The following is a 17,975-nucleotide window of genomic DNA, read 5'->3' as shown; positions in this document are numbered from 1 at the left end:
AAAAAAACGACCGTCTGTGTGGAAGTCCATCGGTCAAAAATCCATGCATGTTCAGAATCAAGTCGACGAATGCTCGGAAGCATTGAACTTTTGAATTTTTCTCAGCACGTCGTAGTGTTTTACGTCACCGCGTTTTGGCACGGTCGGATTTTTGACTGATGGTGAAAGTCAGCTTCATCCAATACTTGACGAAAAAATCCATTGGATTAGATTTCATCAGATATCCTTTTGTGTGTAAGAGGCTTAAGAAGGACTTCAGCTCTTTTCAGATCTTTACCCAGATAGATATAAAAAACCTGTAATCACTCACTTTTGTGTACCCTCCACCTTTTAAATGCAAAATTGTAATTGTATGATAGATTTATAATCTTTGCATGAAAATAATGAATACTCAGAATTAAACATGAAGGAAAATGAATGTATTAGGTATATAGTTATTAATTTAAGCACATGAAAGAATTTCATCATTTTAGATTTTAGTACAAATCAGAGATGCGCCTAAATGAGCCAACTCTGGCATTCATGGCTCCCCATTCAGTAAATCTCTTATATTCTCCACTTTTCAGGAAATACTGACGTCCTCTGTAATTGGGCTGTTCAAAGAAGATCCAATGTCCTTCAAGAACATTGCAAGAGTGGATGTCATGGTAATTGAATTCTTCATTCACATGAGGGCAATCTTCAGTGAATTCCATCATCTGACCTCTGAAGTCTTCTCTTTCATAGATTCTGAGTTTGAAGGAGCCACAGTGCTATTGTAAAAAAACATAGGTTTAGATAAGACTTTCTATAAAGGCCAAATTAAAACACATATCACAAATTTGTTTAATCGTGTTTACTATATTTTCCAACTTTAGATTTTACAATTTGACTGTCTGATTGTAAAAAAATATATTCAAAAGACAAAAACAAAAAAAATAATATTTACATCTCTCTCTCTCTTTCTATATATGTGTATATTTAAATGAATGAATGACTTATATAGCGCTACACATGCAAACTGAATCGCCTCTAGGTGCTTTTTGGAGTGTCTTCCTGGCTGATGCGGTCATTTACCCCATAGGATCTTGACACGCTTGGGACACACACACACACACACACAAAAACAACTATTAAAAACATTTTTATGTGATGAATTTTTGTAAACATCTGTAAAAATGTAAAGGCTCTTTTACGCAGGCAATGAAAGCAGCCTTTTAATGTGAATTAACACAGCTATAGCAATAGTGAGTGTTTTGGATGTCTTGTACAGGCATTTACACCACGTCAGGTTAAGCTCCCCAAAAGTCCTATGAAATGTATTTTTACATTTTCTGCAAGCCAAAAATGGGAAATTATTACTTTTGATTCTTTGTAAATGCAATAGGTGTGTTTACAGTTCATCTATAATGCACTTGTGGGGCGTTTCAATAAAAGTGAATAAAGGTGTTTGCAAATTGTCAGTGCCTGGAGGCAGCATTATTTTTGCCTTGATGCTGGGCAATACTAACACAGCAGTGTGTATATCTCTATCCACTCACTGTTTTACCAATTTTGAGTGGGGTCAGTTGGGAAGTGTGAAAATGCAACCCAACCGCCTATTTTCAATGCCTGTGTTAAAGAGCCCTTACTCTGTGTATGATCCCGTGCGTTTTCACAGGACAGCAGCAATTTAAAACAATCTTCCTTGTCTTTTAGGGCCAGATCCTCAAAAGAGATACGCAGGCGGATCTGCTGTTCCGCCTGCGTATCCGCTGTTCCGCCTGCGTATCCCTGCGTATCCCTGTTTGGAACTGATCCACAGAATCATTTTCCAAGAGATAGACAGAAGATCCGACATGTGTAAGGGACTTACACTCCTGGATCTTAGGATGCAGTACCGCATCCGCCGCTGGGGGCATTTTGCGTCGAAATGCCGCTTCGGGTATGCAAATTAGCACTTACGGAGATCCACGAAGCTTTTCAGCTTCGTTTTTTCTCTGTAAGTTTTAGTTTGCAATCGTAACATTAGGGCTGCTTTTACAAAGTGTAAAGTTAGTACACCATGTAAAAGCAGACCCTTCTTTCCAGCGACGCTGTCTTTTTTTTTTAAAAATTTTTTTCCCGACGCAACTTTTTTGACCCGGCGCGATTCACGAAGCTCGGCGTAATGTAATTTCGCGCTATGCACGTCGGGAAAATGACGTCACAAGCATGCGCAGTACGTCCGGCGCGGGAGCGCGCCTAATTTAAATGGGACTCGCCCCCATTTGAATAGGAACGCCTTGCGCCGGCGGAATTTAAGTTACACACCCGAAAATTTCTAGGTAAGTGCTTTGTGGATCGGGCACTTAGGTAGAAATTTTCCGGCAGTGTAACTTAAATGGGAAAAGATAAGTTACGGCGGCTGGCTGTGGATCTGTCCCTTAATTCCCAGGTTCTAGGAACAAGCCCCTTCTCAGGTTTAGACTTAAAAATTGTGTTGTTTCTCTTGCTAAATTTTACATAAAGAGAAGATCATGTGTAATATTGCTGTCATGTGTTAGTATCTTATTCATACTTTACTATTGTTATCCAAGCTTTATATAGACCACAATGCAAAAAAAAACAACTAAGGCCCAGATTCTCAAAGGAGATACGACGGTGTATCTCCAGATACGCTGTCGTATCTCTGAGTCTGAGTCGTCGTATCTATGCGCCTGATTCTTAGAATCAGTTACGCATAGATTTGTATTAGATCCAACCGGCGAAAGTCTCTTACGCCGTCGGATCTTAACTGCATATTTACACTGGCCGCTAGGGGCGTGTACGCTGATTTACGCGTAGAAATATGTAAATCAGCTAGATACGCAAATTCACGAACGTACGCCTGGCCGACGCAGTACAGATACGCCGTTTACGTTAGGCTTTTCCCGGCGTAAAGTTACCCCTGCTATATGAGGTGTACATGTGGCATACCAATGTTAAGTATAGACGTCGTTCCCACGTAGGATTTTGAAAATTTTACGTAGTTTGCGTAAGTCGTCCGTGAATGGGGCTGGACATAATTTACGTTCACGTCAAAACCAATACGTCCTTGCGGTGTATTTAGAGCAATGCGCACTGGGATATGTCCACGGACGGCGCATGCGCCGTTCGTTAAAAACGTCAATCACGTCAGGTCACATAACATTTACATAAAACACGCCCCCTGTTCCACATTTGAATTAGGCGGGTTCATGCCGGCCTATTTACGATACGCTGCCGCAACTTACGGAGCAAGTGCTTTGAGAATACTGCACTTGCCCGTCTAAGTTGTGGAGGCGTAACGTAAATAGGATACGTTACGCCCGCTCAAAGATGCTCCGATCTACGTGAATCTGGGCCTATAACATCAGTATATAACTAGGCTGCTTATATGAATTTTAAAAATTGTGATGGCCAGTCTGATAATAGGAGTAAAGCTGTAGTTTGCAACAAGAAACCAAAATATAGAATGTTGACTATTTCACTGATCTTATCTTGGTCTATTGACAATGCACTCTTACCTTTTTTTTTACATCCCTACAGGGATCACAGGAAGGAGAGATGTCACACAATACTCATTGCTGCAATGTGGCCATATCTTTATATTCCTATAAATGTCCCAACAAATGTGTTTGCTGTAATCATAATTTATTTTACCTGGGGAAGTAAACGGCAGGATCTGACAGAATCAGTTAGACCAGACCAGTGCTGACAGTCAGGATATTCTCCCCTCTTTACAAAGTACTGCTGCCCAGTGTAGTTGGGACGTTCATAAATCATCCAGTTTCCATTGTCGACACGGATGGAGTTGCAGCGACTGAAGTATGTGCTCAGCTCTGAGCTGTCAGTGCTGCACTCATGGGAGCGGCCCTGGAAGTTCCTGTCCTCGAAGAAGATGATCTGGAAACAGATTCACATATTGTTTTTTCATCAATTGAGAACATTCAAGAAGAAGTAAAACCTGGCTTTCAGTTTAGGGGGAGAAGCCCCAATTAGTTTCAGAGATGCTGAGTCCAGAACATTAGGTAAAACTGACATCCTCTTAAAGGCTACAATCTCTTAGCCTAATAACTGAGGTTGTACACTCTAAAATGTTACCTGTATTGTGTCGGCTTTGCAAAATAACATAAATAGTATGTAAGTACGTTTGGAGACCCCTGCTGTAGCCTGTAAAGGGCTATCTGGATGGTGTTTGGGACTAATGCCTCGTACACACGACCAATTTTCTCGGCAGGAAAAAAACAGAGGTTTTTCACGACGTGATTCCACTCCAGCCTGACTTACATACACACGTTCATGTAAAAAAATATCCGAAAGTTCCTTTCAAATGGCGCCACCCTTTGGGCTGCTTTAGGGCTACAAACTTGATTCTGAGCATGCACGTTTTTTCCCCCTGGGAGAAGCATACACACGACTGTTTTTCGTGACGAGAAAAAGACTGACGGGAAACACGGCGAGAAAAAGAGAGCTGGTTTAAAAAAAAATTGCGGGCAGTTTTTTCGTCAAGATAACTGCTAGGGAGCATACACACGACCCATTTTCACGACCAATATAAAGAATGGCAGTTTTCTCGTGAAAACCGGTCGTGTGTACTAGGCATTAGAGCACATAACCTATATAAAGTTTTTAGTAGTACTATTGGCCAACTTAAAATTGATAGGTTATTTCTGTTTAGTTTCTATAGGTTACTGCACACCATGGCTTTACACTTACATATACATTTAGACACTTTTAGACACTTTTAGACACTTTTATATTAGCTTTTACTATTGTACATTTAAATTACTAAAGCAAACCAGTAACGGTAAAAAATAGCACAGGCAATCAAATTTTTTTTTGGGGGAGAAAAACATATATATACACATCATAGGCGTGCGCACAGGGTGTGCCAGGTGTGCCCAGGCACACCCTAATCATCCTGTGCAGCACAGATTCCCCTTGCTGATTGGCTGCAGAGAAAGGGAATCTCTGTCTTCAGCCCCATTCTCTGTCTCAAAAATGAGATATCAGGGGTCTGTTTAGGCCCCCGATATCTCACTAAAGTCCCCCAATGGTGCCCCTAAAAAAATTGTAAAATAAAATAAAAAATGATTGTAAAAAAATATTGTAAAAAAAAATGTAATTGTAAAATGTAATAATAAAATAAAAAGAAACTACTGACAACAGTCCCTGCCCACTGACACCATCCACTGTTCTACTGGCACTGTCCATTTCCCTACTGCTATATATATATATATATACACATGCGTTTTTGAGCTTTGGTGTGCACACCCTAATGTAATAGGCTGCGCACACCTATGATACACATGCACACACTCTTACCTTTCCCATCGTGGATGATAATGCGGTGGTACGTAGAGAAATGCAAGCAATTTATAGTTGTTACTAACAGCATACTTTGCATAACAATTGTTTAATTAAATAGAATGTGGATCACATTGACAGAGTCAGCACTGTTCTGATCATAGGACTGAAACACAACAAAATCACCAACTCAGGGAACTTGTTTTATTTTTCTCTGCAATACTATCTAAACTGAATAGAATACATGGTCAAAGAGCTTTTGTTTAACATTTAGTTGTTTTATAAACAACTTTTTTTATTTAGTTGTTTTAACAACTACCACATTTTAACTACCTGAGAAATTTGATCTTCGTTATTTTTAAATAAAGATTAAAACTTTTGTAGAGCTTATACATTTCTCGGTTCTATTTTATTTTTCTTTCTTTATTTTTAAATAAGGCAACAAGTAAAACGACAGAACCTTCTACCCACCAATGTGACAATGGGCTATGAACTGGTACTACACACAATTGCAGAGACCACAATTAGTCTTTAAAATGATTTAACGTTAAATTATAATGGCTTGGGCTAAACACTTACATCAGATATACTGATGTTTTGCATCTTTTTTATTACATGCAATGTTTTTTTGATGAATTGCTGTAGACTTTCAGAACGTTCCCTTTTTCATAAAAAATAGAACATTTATAGTTTTTTCTTTTTCCAGCTTTCTCATTTTCATTGAGTTTCCACGTGGCCCCATCAAAGTGGGTAGAGGTGAGGTGCGAAGCAATCCTCTGACTCATCTTGGCTACTTAGTTGTATATTTAATCTGAAATTCAGCTATTCAGCTCTGCAAACTTAAAGTGGATGCAAACCCGATTCATGAAATTTGACCTAAGCACATACTGTTTATCAGTTTTGTTTATGGCCCCCAGAGTCTCCCAGCTCACGCTCACAGTAGGCTACAGGAGGCTAGAGAGGAAGCAGCAGACCAGGATAACAAGGGATAGTAAGGGGAAAAGCCAAAGTTCAGGCGACTAGCAGACAAGGATAAACATAGAACACGCCAAGGGTCAGGATCACAAGCAGGCAGGGATAGTCGAGAACAAGCCAAGATTGGTAAAACATAGACAGATGTAGAGCACACGGCAAGCAGGAACCAAACACACTAACAAACAATGTTGATCAGCATGGCTGGCTTGCAGTGCACAGGATAATATAGAATTCCCTGATAGGGCCTGGGGTGGAGCCATGCTTAGAGGAGAGATTACTTAAGCAGCCAGGTGAGAGTGACTGGCCTCTAAAGCAGGACACATGGAGGAGAGGTAAGCTGACAGACAAACATTACTGCATAACCATGACAGTACCCCCCTCTTATGGGCCCTCCCCCGCCTGGGCCCAGACTTAAAGGGAAACCTCAGATGAAACTTCCTCAACAGACAAGGCACAAGAGATAAAAGCAGTTGGAAATTTGTGTCGGGGTGGGTGCTATAAATAGATTAGCAGAGAGCTGGTCTGTTCACAGCACAGCTCTTCATTCCTTTGCCAATGTGGAAGGGGGGGTGTGCTTTTCCTCCAATCACCTCTTACACAGGGTATGCCAAGACTTTAATCCCAGTGCTGGAACAGGAAGTAACAATTTGAACACCATGTGCACTTGCTAAAGAATATAGCAAGCTGAAGACAGCAGATATACATTTAAAACTTATGTAGGGATTTTTTATAATTTTATTATTTTTACATATTGTGACCAGAGCAATACAGTATTACCATGGTAATACTGTACCACTCTGGGAAGTTGATCAGGATTTTTTACCTGCTTATAGCAGTGTATTTCACTGCTATAAGCAAATATTTTATCTGAATGAAAGTGTGTAGACACTGTTTATTGTTGTGATAAGCTGTGATTGTTCACAGCTAATTGCATGGCACAAATGAGCTGTGATTGGCCTGGTGTGTACCATGTGATCACTATGACCAATAACAGATAGCCATTCATTGTATACAACTGTCATGTGATCTGTTGTGATCAGTCACAGCGATCACATGACACTGGCAGCAGGCTGGTGTGATCAGTCATCCGCTGTGTCCACTGGATCTGTCAGCGTGTGACAGATCGCGCCGGAGCGTGGCCCTTTTTCGGGAGGATGTCATATGAGGGCTTGGTAGTAAACCCAATTAAATAAAAGATAACACATCAACTAATGTGCATTTTTGTTAAATAATTGTATTGAGTTTTAAAGCTTTTGAAATAAACTGATTGATCCTCTTCCACTGCTGTATCCCATATGCTCCTGGCAGTGAGGTTTTATTCACAGTCCCAGCTGTACAGCCACCTGATCACTTTCTGTGAACCCCCATCCCTTAACATGCTTCCTGAATTCTGTGTCCGAGCAGCAGGCGTTGCTGGGTGAAGGGGAGGATCTCCCCTAGCTAGAGTGAACCCAGAAGCAACGTGTACACCTGAGACATCAGGGGTATAAAATACCCCAGATTTCTTATTAAAGCTGAGGTCCACCCACATTTTTTTTAAAAGCCAGCAGCTACAAATACTGCAGCTGCTGACTTTTAAAAAAATGGACACTTACCTGTCCAGCGCCCCCAAGTTGTTGGCATCCGAGGCGGAGCAATCACTCGTCTCTCGGCTGCCCCCGCCGCCATCCTCGGTGAGGGAATCAGGAAGTGAAGCGTTGCGGCTTCACTGCCCCGGCTCCCTACTGCGCTTGCTCGAGCGGTGTGGCCCGTCCTCACTGGTCCCCGCTCTCTCCTGGGAACAGTGTGTTTTTGTGGCGTGACTCCCATGGGAGTCTATGCCCAGAAGTGGGTGCAAATACCTGTCTTAGACAGGTATCTGCACCCTCCTCCCCTCTGAAAGGTGCCAAATGTGACACTGGAGGGGGGAGGGTTCCAAAAAGCGGAAGTTACATTTTTTGGGTGGAACTCCACTTTAAAGAGAACCTGTCATAAAAATGTCACATAGGGGACTTTTTGGCCCATATATGATATGTTTAACGTTTAAGTGAAAATATAAAATAAATTTGCAGCCAAGCATTTAAAAATTCCCTCAGGGGCACCTGTGTGTGTGTAGACTAAAAATTTTAAATAAACCCTCTGCATATTGTTATATACCATTTCTAGAAAACCTTGCATAAAAACAGGGATTTTCAGTTCAAATTAAATCCCTCTCTAGCCAGTCCCTTCCCTGTTTGATTCCTATTCCTACTCTGCAAAATGCAAATACTTGCTTTTAGCATACTTCAGTAGATATAGTGAAAATATGGGGCAAATAGACAAGCTGTAAGAGAGCTACAGGTTCAGGTCTGGTCACTGACCTGCACTATGCAATAGAAATAAGATATACCTGTGCTCAAATGCAAATACGTATTAATATCTAATGTATCGGGTGTTAAAGGGACGTTTCCATATGGTGACACTAAACATTCTGAACAAACCCTCTACACGCTGCTATACACCCTTTCTAACTAACTTTGTATAAAAACAGATTTTTAGATCACATATATTGCAAAACATGTTTAAGCCAGCCAACTACGTCAAAGTAATCCCTCTCGGGTTAGTCCTATTCTACTCTAATGCCCTGTACACACGATCGGTTCGTCTGATGAAAACAAACTGATGGATTTTTTCATCAGATATCCGATGAAGCTGACTTTCATCAGTCTTGCCTACACACCATCGGTTAAAAATCCGATCGTGTCCAACGCGGTGACGTAAAACACAACGACGTGCTGAGAAAAATTAAGTTCAATGCTTCCGAGCATGCATCGACTTGATTCTGAGCATGCATGGATTTTTGACCAATGGATTTCCCCAAAGACGATCGTTTTTTTTCTATCTTTTTTTTAACCATAAGAAAAATTTAAAACAGGTTCTATTTTTTTTCACCGATGGGGAAAAAAAAACTGATGGGGTCCACACACGATCGGTTTGTCCGATGAAAACGGTCCATCGGTCTGTTTTCATCAGACGAACCGATCGTGTGTACAGGGCATGACTCTACTCTAGGCATGACTCTACGACATACTCTAATCTACTGTATTCCTTTTTTTTATACTCTTCTAATTCTAATCGACTCCTGTTTCACCTCTACCCCTCTCCTCCCCTACCTCTCTTCTACATCTACTCCTCTCCTCCCCTACTACTTTTCTACTTCTACCCTTCTCTTCTCCTAACCCTATTCTACTTCTAACCTTCTCCTCCCCTACTCCTCTTCTACATCTTCTCCTCTCCTATGTCTCGTCCACTAGTATCCTTCTCAGCCCCTACCCCTCTTTTACTTCTACCCTTCTCCTCCCCTACGCCTCTTCTACATCTTCTCCTCTCCTCCCCTACTTCTCTAGGCCAAATATGAGGAAAAAAAACAATTGTTAGAATTCGGATGGTCCAAATGAAATTATGCTTTTGTGGGCTTGTGAAATTATGGTGATGGACACTTGTGTTTCTTACAATACTCCTACACACTGAATAGTTTATACTTTTATTTTATTTATTTTTAAATTTAAAATTTTCCTTCTCTACTAATCTACTACTAGTCTAATCTTACTCTAGTTTGCTCTACTGTATTATACTCTACTCCCACTTCAAGTCTACTCCTCTTCTTCTCCAAGTCTACTCCTGTTCTTCTACTTTACTTCTCTTATAATTCTACCCCTCTCTTCTCCTACTCCTCCTTCATCTATTCCTCTTCTCCCCTGCTCCTCTTCCACTTCTACCGTTCTCTTCCCCTACTTCTACCCTTCTCCTCCCCTATTCCTCTTCTATGTCTTCTCCTCTCATCCCCTACTCTTCTTCTACATCTACTCTTCTTCACAACTACTCTTCTACTCCTCTCATTTCCTGCCCTTCTTCTACTTCTACCTCTTTCCTCCCCTACTCATATTTTACTATTCTTCTCCTCCCTTACTTCTCTTCTATTTATACCTCTGTCCTCCCCTACGCCTCTTCTACTCTTACTCTGCTTTGTCTTTACCCTACTGCACTCCTACTTCTCCTACTCTATGTTCTCATATCCAGAAGATGGTTCATTGAATGAATTTGGATGGTCCAACCAAAATTATGCTTTAGTGGGCTTGGGTGGCAATGCTGATGTGAAATTGTCATAACATTTTTTATATTTTTTTAAATGCATTTTTATTTATTTAAAATGTTCCTACTCTAGTCCAGCCTTTCTTAAACAGTGTGCCACGGCACACTAGTTTTCAGCCAGAGATCCCCAGGTATGCTGCGGGATCAGAGAAGAGAAGAGCTGTCAGATGAGCCTGATCTCCCAATTCCCTACCAATCTGTACATCGGAACTGTGAGAAGCTCTGTCAGCTTCAAAAGTGAAAGTAAGGGGAAAGGAAGTATGCTGTGCTCTCTGCTCCCCCCTATAGTGCAGTACCCGGCTGAATGAGGAAAGGTACTGTAATAGAACATTATAAAGTGCTTTATACATGTGTGTGTGGACACATGTCCATGTGTGTCTGTATGTACATGTCTGTCTATGTGTACATGTATGTGTGTGTACATGTGTGTGTTTGTGTGTACTTTTTGTGTCTGTATTAGGGTTGAGCGAACCCAAACTGCTTTGGTTTTTTTTTGCTCCCGAACCCGAATAATTGGAAAAAGTTTGGGTTCGGGTTCGGAGTTCGGGTATGTTTTGGCGCGCTGCACGGCAGCCAATCGCCATTTGTTTTACTACTGTGACTGGGAACTGATCACAGCCATGCCTACTTATGGCATGGCTGTGATTGGCCAGTGCAGCATGTGACCCATCGTGTGACCAGCCTCTATATTAGATAGAGCTCACAGCACAGATCGTCACTCTGCTTTAGTTATGATAGGGAGAGGTTGCTGCTGCTTAGGGACAGTGTCAGAGAGCTATATCCTGCTTCAGAAATCTCAACAGGCACACTTTATTTCTTTGATATCTGCATCATCTTATGGTTCCTGGCTCATCACTGTGCTTTAGTTATCATAGGGAGAGGCTGCTGCTGTTGCTTAGGGACAGTGTCATTTAGGTGTATCCTGCTTCAGAAATCTCAACAAGCACACTTTATTTCTTTGATATCTGCATCATCTTATGGTTCCTGGCTCGTCACTGTGCTTTAGTTATCAACAGCACTGCACCTGCCACCACCTGTGCACCTGTGATATACTGTGTGTGTGTCCAGTACATAGTTCAGGGACAGGTACCAGATATTTCCTATAGGGACAACAATCTATAGGTGACTCTGTATATTTCAACTGCACCTGCCACCACCTGTGCACCTGTGATATACTGTGTGTGTGTCCAGTACATAGTTCAGGGACAGGTTCCAGATATTTCCTATAGGGACAGCAATCTATAGGTGACTCTATATTTCAACTGCACCTGCCACCACCTGTGCACCTGTGATATACTGTGTGTGTCCAGTACATAGTCCAGGGACAGGTTCCAGAAATGTTCCTATAGGGACAGCAATCTATAGGTAAATCTGTATATTTCAACTGCACCTGCCACCACCTGTGCACCTGTGATATACTGTGTGTGTCCAGTACATAGTTCAGGGACAGGTACCAGATATTTCCTATAGGGACAGCAATCTATAGGTGACTATGTATATTTCAACTGCACCTGCCACCACCTGTGCACCTGTGATATACTGTGTGTGTCCAGTACATAGTTCAGGGACAGGTTCCAGAAATGTTCCTATAGGGACAGCAATCTATAGGTGACTCTGTATATTTCAACAGCACTGCACCTGCCACCACCTGTGCACCTGTGATATACTGTGTGTGTGTCCAGTACATAGATCAGGGACAGGTTCCAGATATTTCCTATAGGGACAGCAATTTATAGGTGACTCTATATTTCAACAGCACTGCACCTGCCACCACCTCTGCACCTGTATTATACTGTGTGTGTGTCCAGTACATGGATCAGGGACAGGTTCCAGATATTTTCTATAGGGACAGCAATCTATAGGTGACTCTGTATATTTCAACAGCACTGCACCTGCCACCACCTGTGCACCTGTGATATACTGTGTGTGTCCAGTGCATAGTTCAGGGACAGGTTCCAGAAATGTTCCTATAGGGACAGCAATCTATAGGTGACTCTGTATATTTCAACTGCACCTGCCACCACCTGTGCACCTGTGATATACTGTGTGTGTCCAGTACATAGTTCAGGGACAGGTTCCAGAAATGTTCCTATAGGGACATCAATCTATAGGTGACTCTGTATATTTCACTTGCACCTGCCACCACCTGTGCACCTGTGATATACTGTGTGTGTCCAGTACATAGTTCAGGGACAGGTTCCAGAAATGTTCATATAGGGACAGCAATCTATAGGTGACTCTGTATATTTCAACAGCACTGCACCTGACACCACCTGTGCACCTGTGATATACTGTGTGTGTCCAGTACATAGTTCAGGGACAGGTTCCAGATATTTCCTATAGGGACAGCAATCTATAGGTGATTCTGTATATTTCAACAGCACTGCACCTGCCACCACCTGTAAGGGCTTACCTTGAGTGGAGTCCATTTTGCAGGTTTGTATGCTCACCCTTACAAATACACACAGCCCACAGTAATAAGGTAAGACACTACCTGGGCTGTGAGTCTGTGCACAGGGGCTTGATAGGGATTTGCCAAGTATAGCCGAAGTATAGCCGTGGTCCAGGATTCCAGAGAGAGTCAGGTAACTACTGACGGAAAGTTCAGGGTTGCAGACAGGAACCAAAGACAAGTCCGGGGAACAAGCCGTGGGTCAAGGGCTGGAGAAGGCAGGGAAAGTCCGAAAGTACAGGCCGGGGTCAAAGGGCAGGAGACAGCAGCATTCCAGGGTACGTAAGCCAAAAGGGTCAGAAGCCTTGGTCAGTCTTGTAGCTGAAGACAACCACAGGAAGCTTTGGCACAGACAGGACATTCACAGAACAATGAACTGACAAATCCCTCAGAGTGAGGCAGTGCTTTATACCCTGGTTGATTGGGTAACCTGCCTCAGCTGGACCAGGATAGGCAGGTGCAGATTGCAGGGAGATCCAAAGACAGGCAATTAGCACATAGTTCAGAACCAGGCTTTGATGGACAGCAAGCAGAATATCAACTTGAGAAGTGGCTCAGAGGCAAAGACCTGGAGCAGCAATGGAGAAGTCCTGGGTTCAATCCCACCCAGAGCCACTTGGGGCGTGACCACGCCTCGCTGTCTATTTGGCACGGTAGCGATCGTGACACCATCTGTGCACCTGTGATATACTGTGTGTGTCCAGTACATAGTTCAGGGACAGGTTCCAGATATTTCCTATAGGGACAGCAATCTATAGGTGACTCTGTATATTTCAACAGCACTGCACCTGTCCCCTTTGGTATACTGTCTGTGCAGTACATTGTTTAGGGCTGGGTTCCTGCTTCTTGCTATAGGTAGAGAAATATATAGGTGAATCTCTGCCTATTTCACCAGCACTCTACCTGTCCCCTGTGATATACTGTCTATGCAGTACATTGTTTAGGGCTGGATTCCTGCTTCTTGCTATAGGTAGAGAAATATATAGGTGAATCTCTGCCTATTTCACCAGCACTCCACCTGTCCCCTGTGATATACTGTCTGTGCAGTAAATTTTTTAGGGGTAGGTTCCTGCTTCTTGCTATAGGTAGAGAAATATATAGGTGAATCTCTGCCTATTTCACCAGCACTCCACCTGTCCCCTATATATAGGGGTAGGTTCCTGCTTCTTGCTATAGGTAGAGAAATATATAGGTGAATCTCTGCATATTTCACCATATTACACTATTTTTGTATTTAAAATTTCTCAAAATTAGGGCAAGACCCTAAATTTGAGAAATATGAGGAAAACGTCAAATAAGGGACGTGGCCGCGGTCGTGGTGCTGCTGGTGGAGCTCCTGTTACAGGGAGAGGACGTGGTCGATCTGTGCCAGCTACACGCACAAGTGAAACACCTTTCTCAGGTGCGAGTAGCCGACAGAGCCTGCAGCGGTATTTGGTCGGGCCTAATCCAGCTCTACGAATGTTGAGGCCAGGAGCAGAACAGGCGGTAGTAGATTGGGTTGCTGACAGTGCCTCCAGTTCCTTCACATTGTTTTCCAACCAGTCTTGTGCTGAAAGTTCAGAGTTGGCGCCTGCAGCCGATGTCCACCATCAGTCATTCACCTCACCCCCTTGCAAATCAGCCAAGCAGTCTGAGCCCCAAAGCATGCAGCAGTCTCTTCTTCTTTTTGATGAGTCTGTTAGCATGTTTTCCCAGGGCCATCCACCTAGCCCAGCCCCAGAAGGGGAAGAGATTGAGTGCACCAATGCCCAACCACTTATATTTCAAGATGAGTACATGGGGGGACCATCACAGCATGTCTTGGATGATGATGATAAAAACACAGTTGCCAACTGCTAGTGCTTTTGCAATTGTGCAGACCGACAAGGAGGGCAGTGGTGCAGGACGATGAGGTCCTCGACCCGACATGGAATCAACCTCATGCAGGTGACCCATGTAGTTCCTGCTTCTTGCTATAGGTAGAGAAATATATAGGTGAATCTCTGCCTATTTCACCATATTACACTATTTTTGTATTTATGCAATCAGAGCCTGAAGCAAGGCATAAACGTTCTCAACCTGAGCACAACCTGCATGACCAGGCATTTAAGTGCAAAGCACGAGCTGCAGTGGAGTAGACACCTCAAAAACCCAGAAAGGTCTCTGGCTCCTCCTGCTTCCTCTTCTGCATCAGTCTCTGGCCTCTCTGCCTCTTCATCCACCTCTGTAGTGACAGTGCCACCTGCCACCCCTCAATTAGAGGACCGGCAAGCGACACTACCACCTGGGTCACCAAACATCTCCACAATGTCCCATGGAAGCATTCAGCTCTCTATCTCCCAAACACTGGAGCGTAAGAGGAAGTACCCCTCTACCCACCCGCGATCCCTGGCCCTGAATGCCAGCATTTCAAAATTACTGACCTTTGAAATTCTGTCATTCTGTCTGGTGGAGACGCAGAGTTTTAAAAGCCTGATGGCATTGGCTGTCCCACAGTACGTCGTGCCCAGCCGCCACTACTTTTCCAGGCGAGCCATCCCTTCCCTGCACAACCAAGTGGGGCACAAAATCAGGTGTGCACTGCGCAATGCCATCTGTGCCAAGGTCCACCTAACTACGGATACGTGGACCAGTAAGCACGGTCAGGGACGTTATATCTCCCTAACAGCGCACTGGGTAAATGCAGTGGCGGCTGGGCCTGAGGCGGATAGCAGTTTGGCGCATGTCCTTCCACCACCGAGGATTGCAGGGCGCTTCAGTTTGCCTCCTGTTCCTAACTCCTTCTACTCCGCTTTCTCATCCTCTACCGCCTCCTCATCCAGTCAGCGTAACAAATTCACCACCAACTTCAGCACAACCATGGGTAAACGCCAGCAGGCAGTTTTAAAACTTTCCTGTTTGGGGGAAAAACCACACACCGCGCAGGAGTTGTGGAGGGACATGGAACAACAGACCGATGAGTGGTTGGCGTCAGTGAGCCTCAAGCCGGGCCTGGTGGTGTGCGATAACGGGCGAAATCTCGTAGCAGCTCTGGGCCTAGCCGGTTTGACGCACATCCCTTGCCTGGCGCATGTGCTGAATTTGGTGGTGCAGAGTTACCTGAAAACTTACCCCGATATGCCACAGCTGCTGCAGAAAGTGCGGTCCGTCTGTGCGCACTTTCGGCGTTCTCACCCTGCTGCTGCTCGCCTGGCAGCACTGCAGCGTAACTTCGGCCTTCCTGCTCACCGCCTCATATGTGATGTGCCCACAAGGTGGAACTCCACCTTGCACATGCTGGCCAGACTGTGCGAGCAGCAGCAGGCGATAGTGGAGTTCCAGCTGCAGCACGCACGCGTGAGTCGCTCTGCGGAACAGAACCCCTTTACCACCAATAACTGGGCCTCCATGCGTGACCTGTGTGCCTTGTTGCTCTGTTTTGAGTACTCCACCAACATGGCCAGTGCTGATGACGCCGCTCTCAGCGTGACTATCCCAGTTCTATGCCTCCTTGAAAAAACGCTACGGGCGATGATGGAAGAGGATGTGGCACAGGAGGAGGAGGAGGAGGAATCGGGATAATTTCCAAGGCTTTCAGGGCAGTCATTCACAAGTGGCTCCGAGGGTGGGTTTGTGCACCCACAAAGGCCAGGTACACAATTGTCCAGCAAGGGCACAGTTCTGGAGGATGACGCGGTGGAGGATGAGGAGGAGGAAGACATGGAGGAGGAGGAACCATGTTCACAGCAGGATGGCATCCAGACCAGCTCATGGCCATTACTGGTGCGTGGCTGGGGGGATACAGAGGACACAGATGATACACCTCCCACAGAGGACAGCTTTTCGTTGCCTCTGGGCAGCCTGGCACACATGAGCAATTACATGCTGCAGTGTCTCCTCAACGACCGGCGTGTTTCGCACATTATAACAGGTGCTGATTACTGGGTGGCCACGCTGCTGGTTCCCCGTTACAAGGACAATGTACCGTCCTTAATCCCCTCACTGGAGCGTGAACGCAAGATGCGCGAGTACAAGCGCACGCTGGTAGACGCGCTGCTGGTGCAATTCCCACCTGGCAGCGGGGGCACAGTGGAAGCAGAAGGCGAAGGCAGAGGAGGAGGAAGAGGTCCCCATTAAAATGAACCAGGCATGGATCCCACAGGGCTTGTCCGTACCTTGTGCAGAATAGACACCGGGCCGGCCTTACCCAGCCATTGTTTTTTTTTCTGATCTTTCTAGGGTTGCCATCTCATCCCTTTAAAAGCAAAAACATATTAATTACACAGGTTCTCTGGCTGATTAAGTTGCTGCTAATTAAACTCACTTGGTGCCTTATCGACAGTAAATTAGCCCCAGAACCTGTGTAATTACTCTGTGTTCTGGTTTAAAGGGATGAGGTAGCAACCCTAGATCTTTCTCACTCTTTTGGGGTTTACCCTAATTTAAAAAATACATATATTAAAAACCAAAACCTGCTGTGTTGGCTACCTCCTCCTCCTCCTCCTCCTCCTCCTCCACCGCCGCTTCCGCCTACGCCGCCACATCCACCTCAACCTCCTAATGCATATGGACCTCGTCCTACTAGGTCAAAATGATTTTATTTTTTATTTTTATTTTTTTTTATGTTATTTTATGTTATTTTGAGTTATTTCCCTATCCACATTTATTTTAAGAGTACTTGCCATGCTGTTCCCGACATTTTGCAAAATGATTTTTTTTTATGTTATTTTGAGTTATATATCAGACAGGAGGCTTCATATCTTGCATTAAACTTTCTTTTTAATGCTCATAGCAGAAACCATAACAGCTATTCATTTAATACAGAGAAAAAATTCTTCATAGGACTACAATACCCAGCAGCCCCCGGGGGCCCCTCCCCCCTGTCATAGTGTCTATATAAGGGGCTGTCTGGATCTCCTCCTCCTCTTTCTTTCTGCTCATGGCGAAGATAAGTACCATCAATTCATGTTTCTGTTACTAATGTGTTTACTAGATGTATTTTATGATTAATATACTATATTTCTGTTATACTGGTTTTCAGTGTAAACTTTTCTGACTGGACTACCGCACTGCGCCGTTTGTCTGGTCCCCTATCGCTAGGTTTCTCTCTTTTCCTTCTCCTGTCAGAAGCCATTTATCATCTCCTCAGACTTCCCTCCCTCACCCTCACACCGCACTTCGCGGGCTTTTCGTTGTGGAGGGGCGCGGC

General features: G+C 44.0%; 1 protein-coding gene across 1 annotated transcript; it reads right to left on the bottom strand.

Moving 5' to 3' along the window:
* Window positions 1-397: 397 nt before the first annotated feature.
* Window positions 398-5,383, bottom strand: LOC120942673 (gamma-crystallin 1-like). The gene is made up of 3 exons (XM_040355614.1): window positions 5,287-5,383; window positions 3,622-3,864; window positions 398-752 (listed from the first exon to the last, which is right to left on the bottom strand). Exons 1-3 carry the CDS (start codon window positions 5,293-5,295, stop codon window positions 477-479), a joined length of 528 nt encoding a protein of 175 aa, XP_040211548.1. The 5' UTR covers window positions 5,296-5,383; the 3' UTR covers window positions 398-476.
* Between the last annotated feature and the right edge of the window lie 12,592 nt (window positions 5,384-17,975).

This window comes from Rana temporaria, chromosome 6 (genome assembly GCF_905171775.1).
Source record: "Rana temporaria chromosome 6, aRanTem1.1, whole genome shotgun sequence".
Classification (NCBI taxonomy): Eukaryota; Metazoa; Chordata; class Amphibia; order Anura; family Ranidae; genus Rana; species Rana temporaria.
Note: the sequence above shows the minus strand (reverse complement) of the source record. Positions and strands in the feature narration are given on the sequence as shown.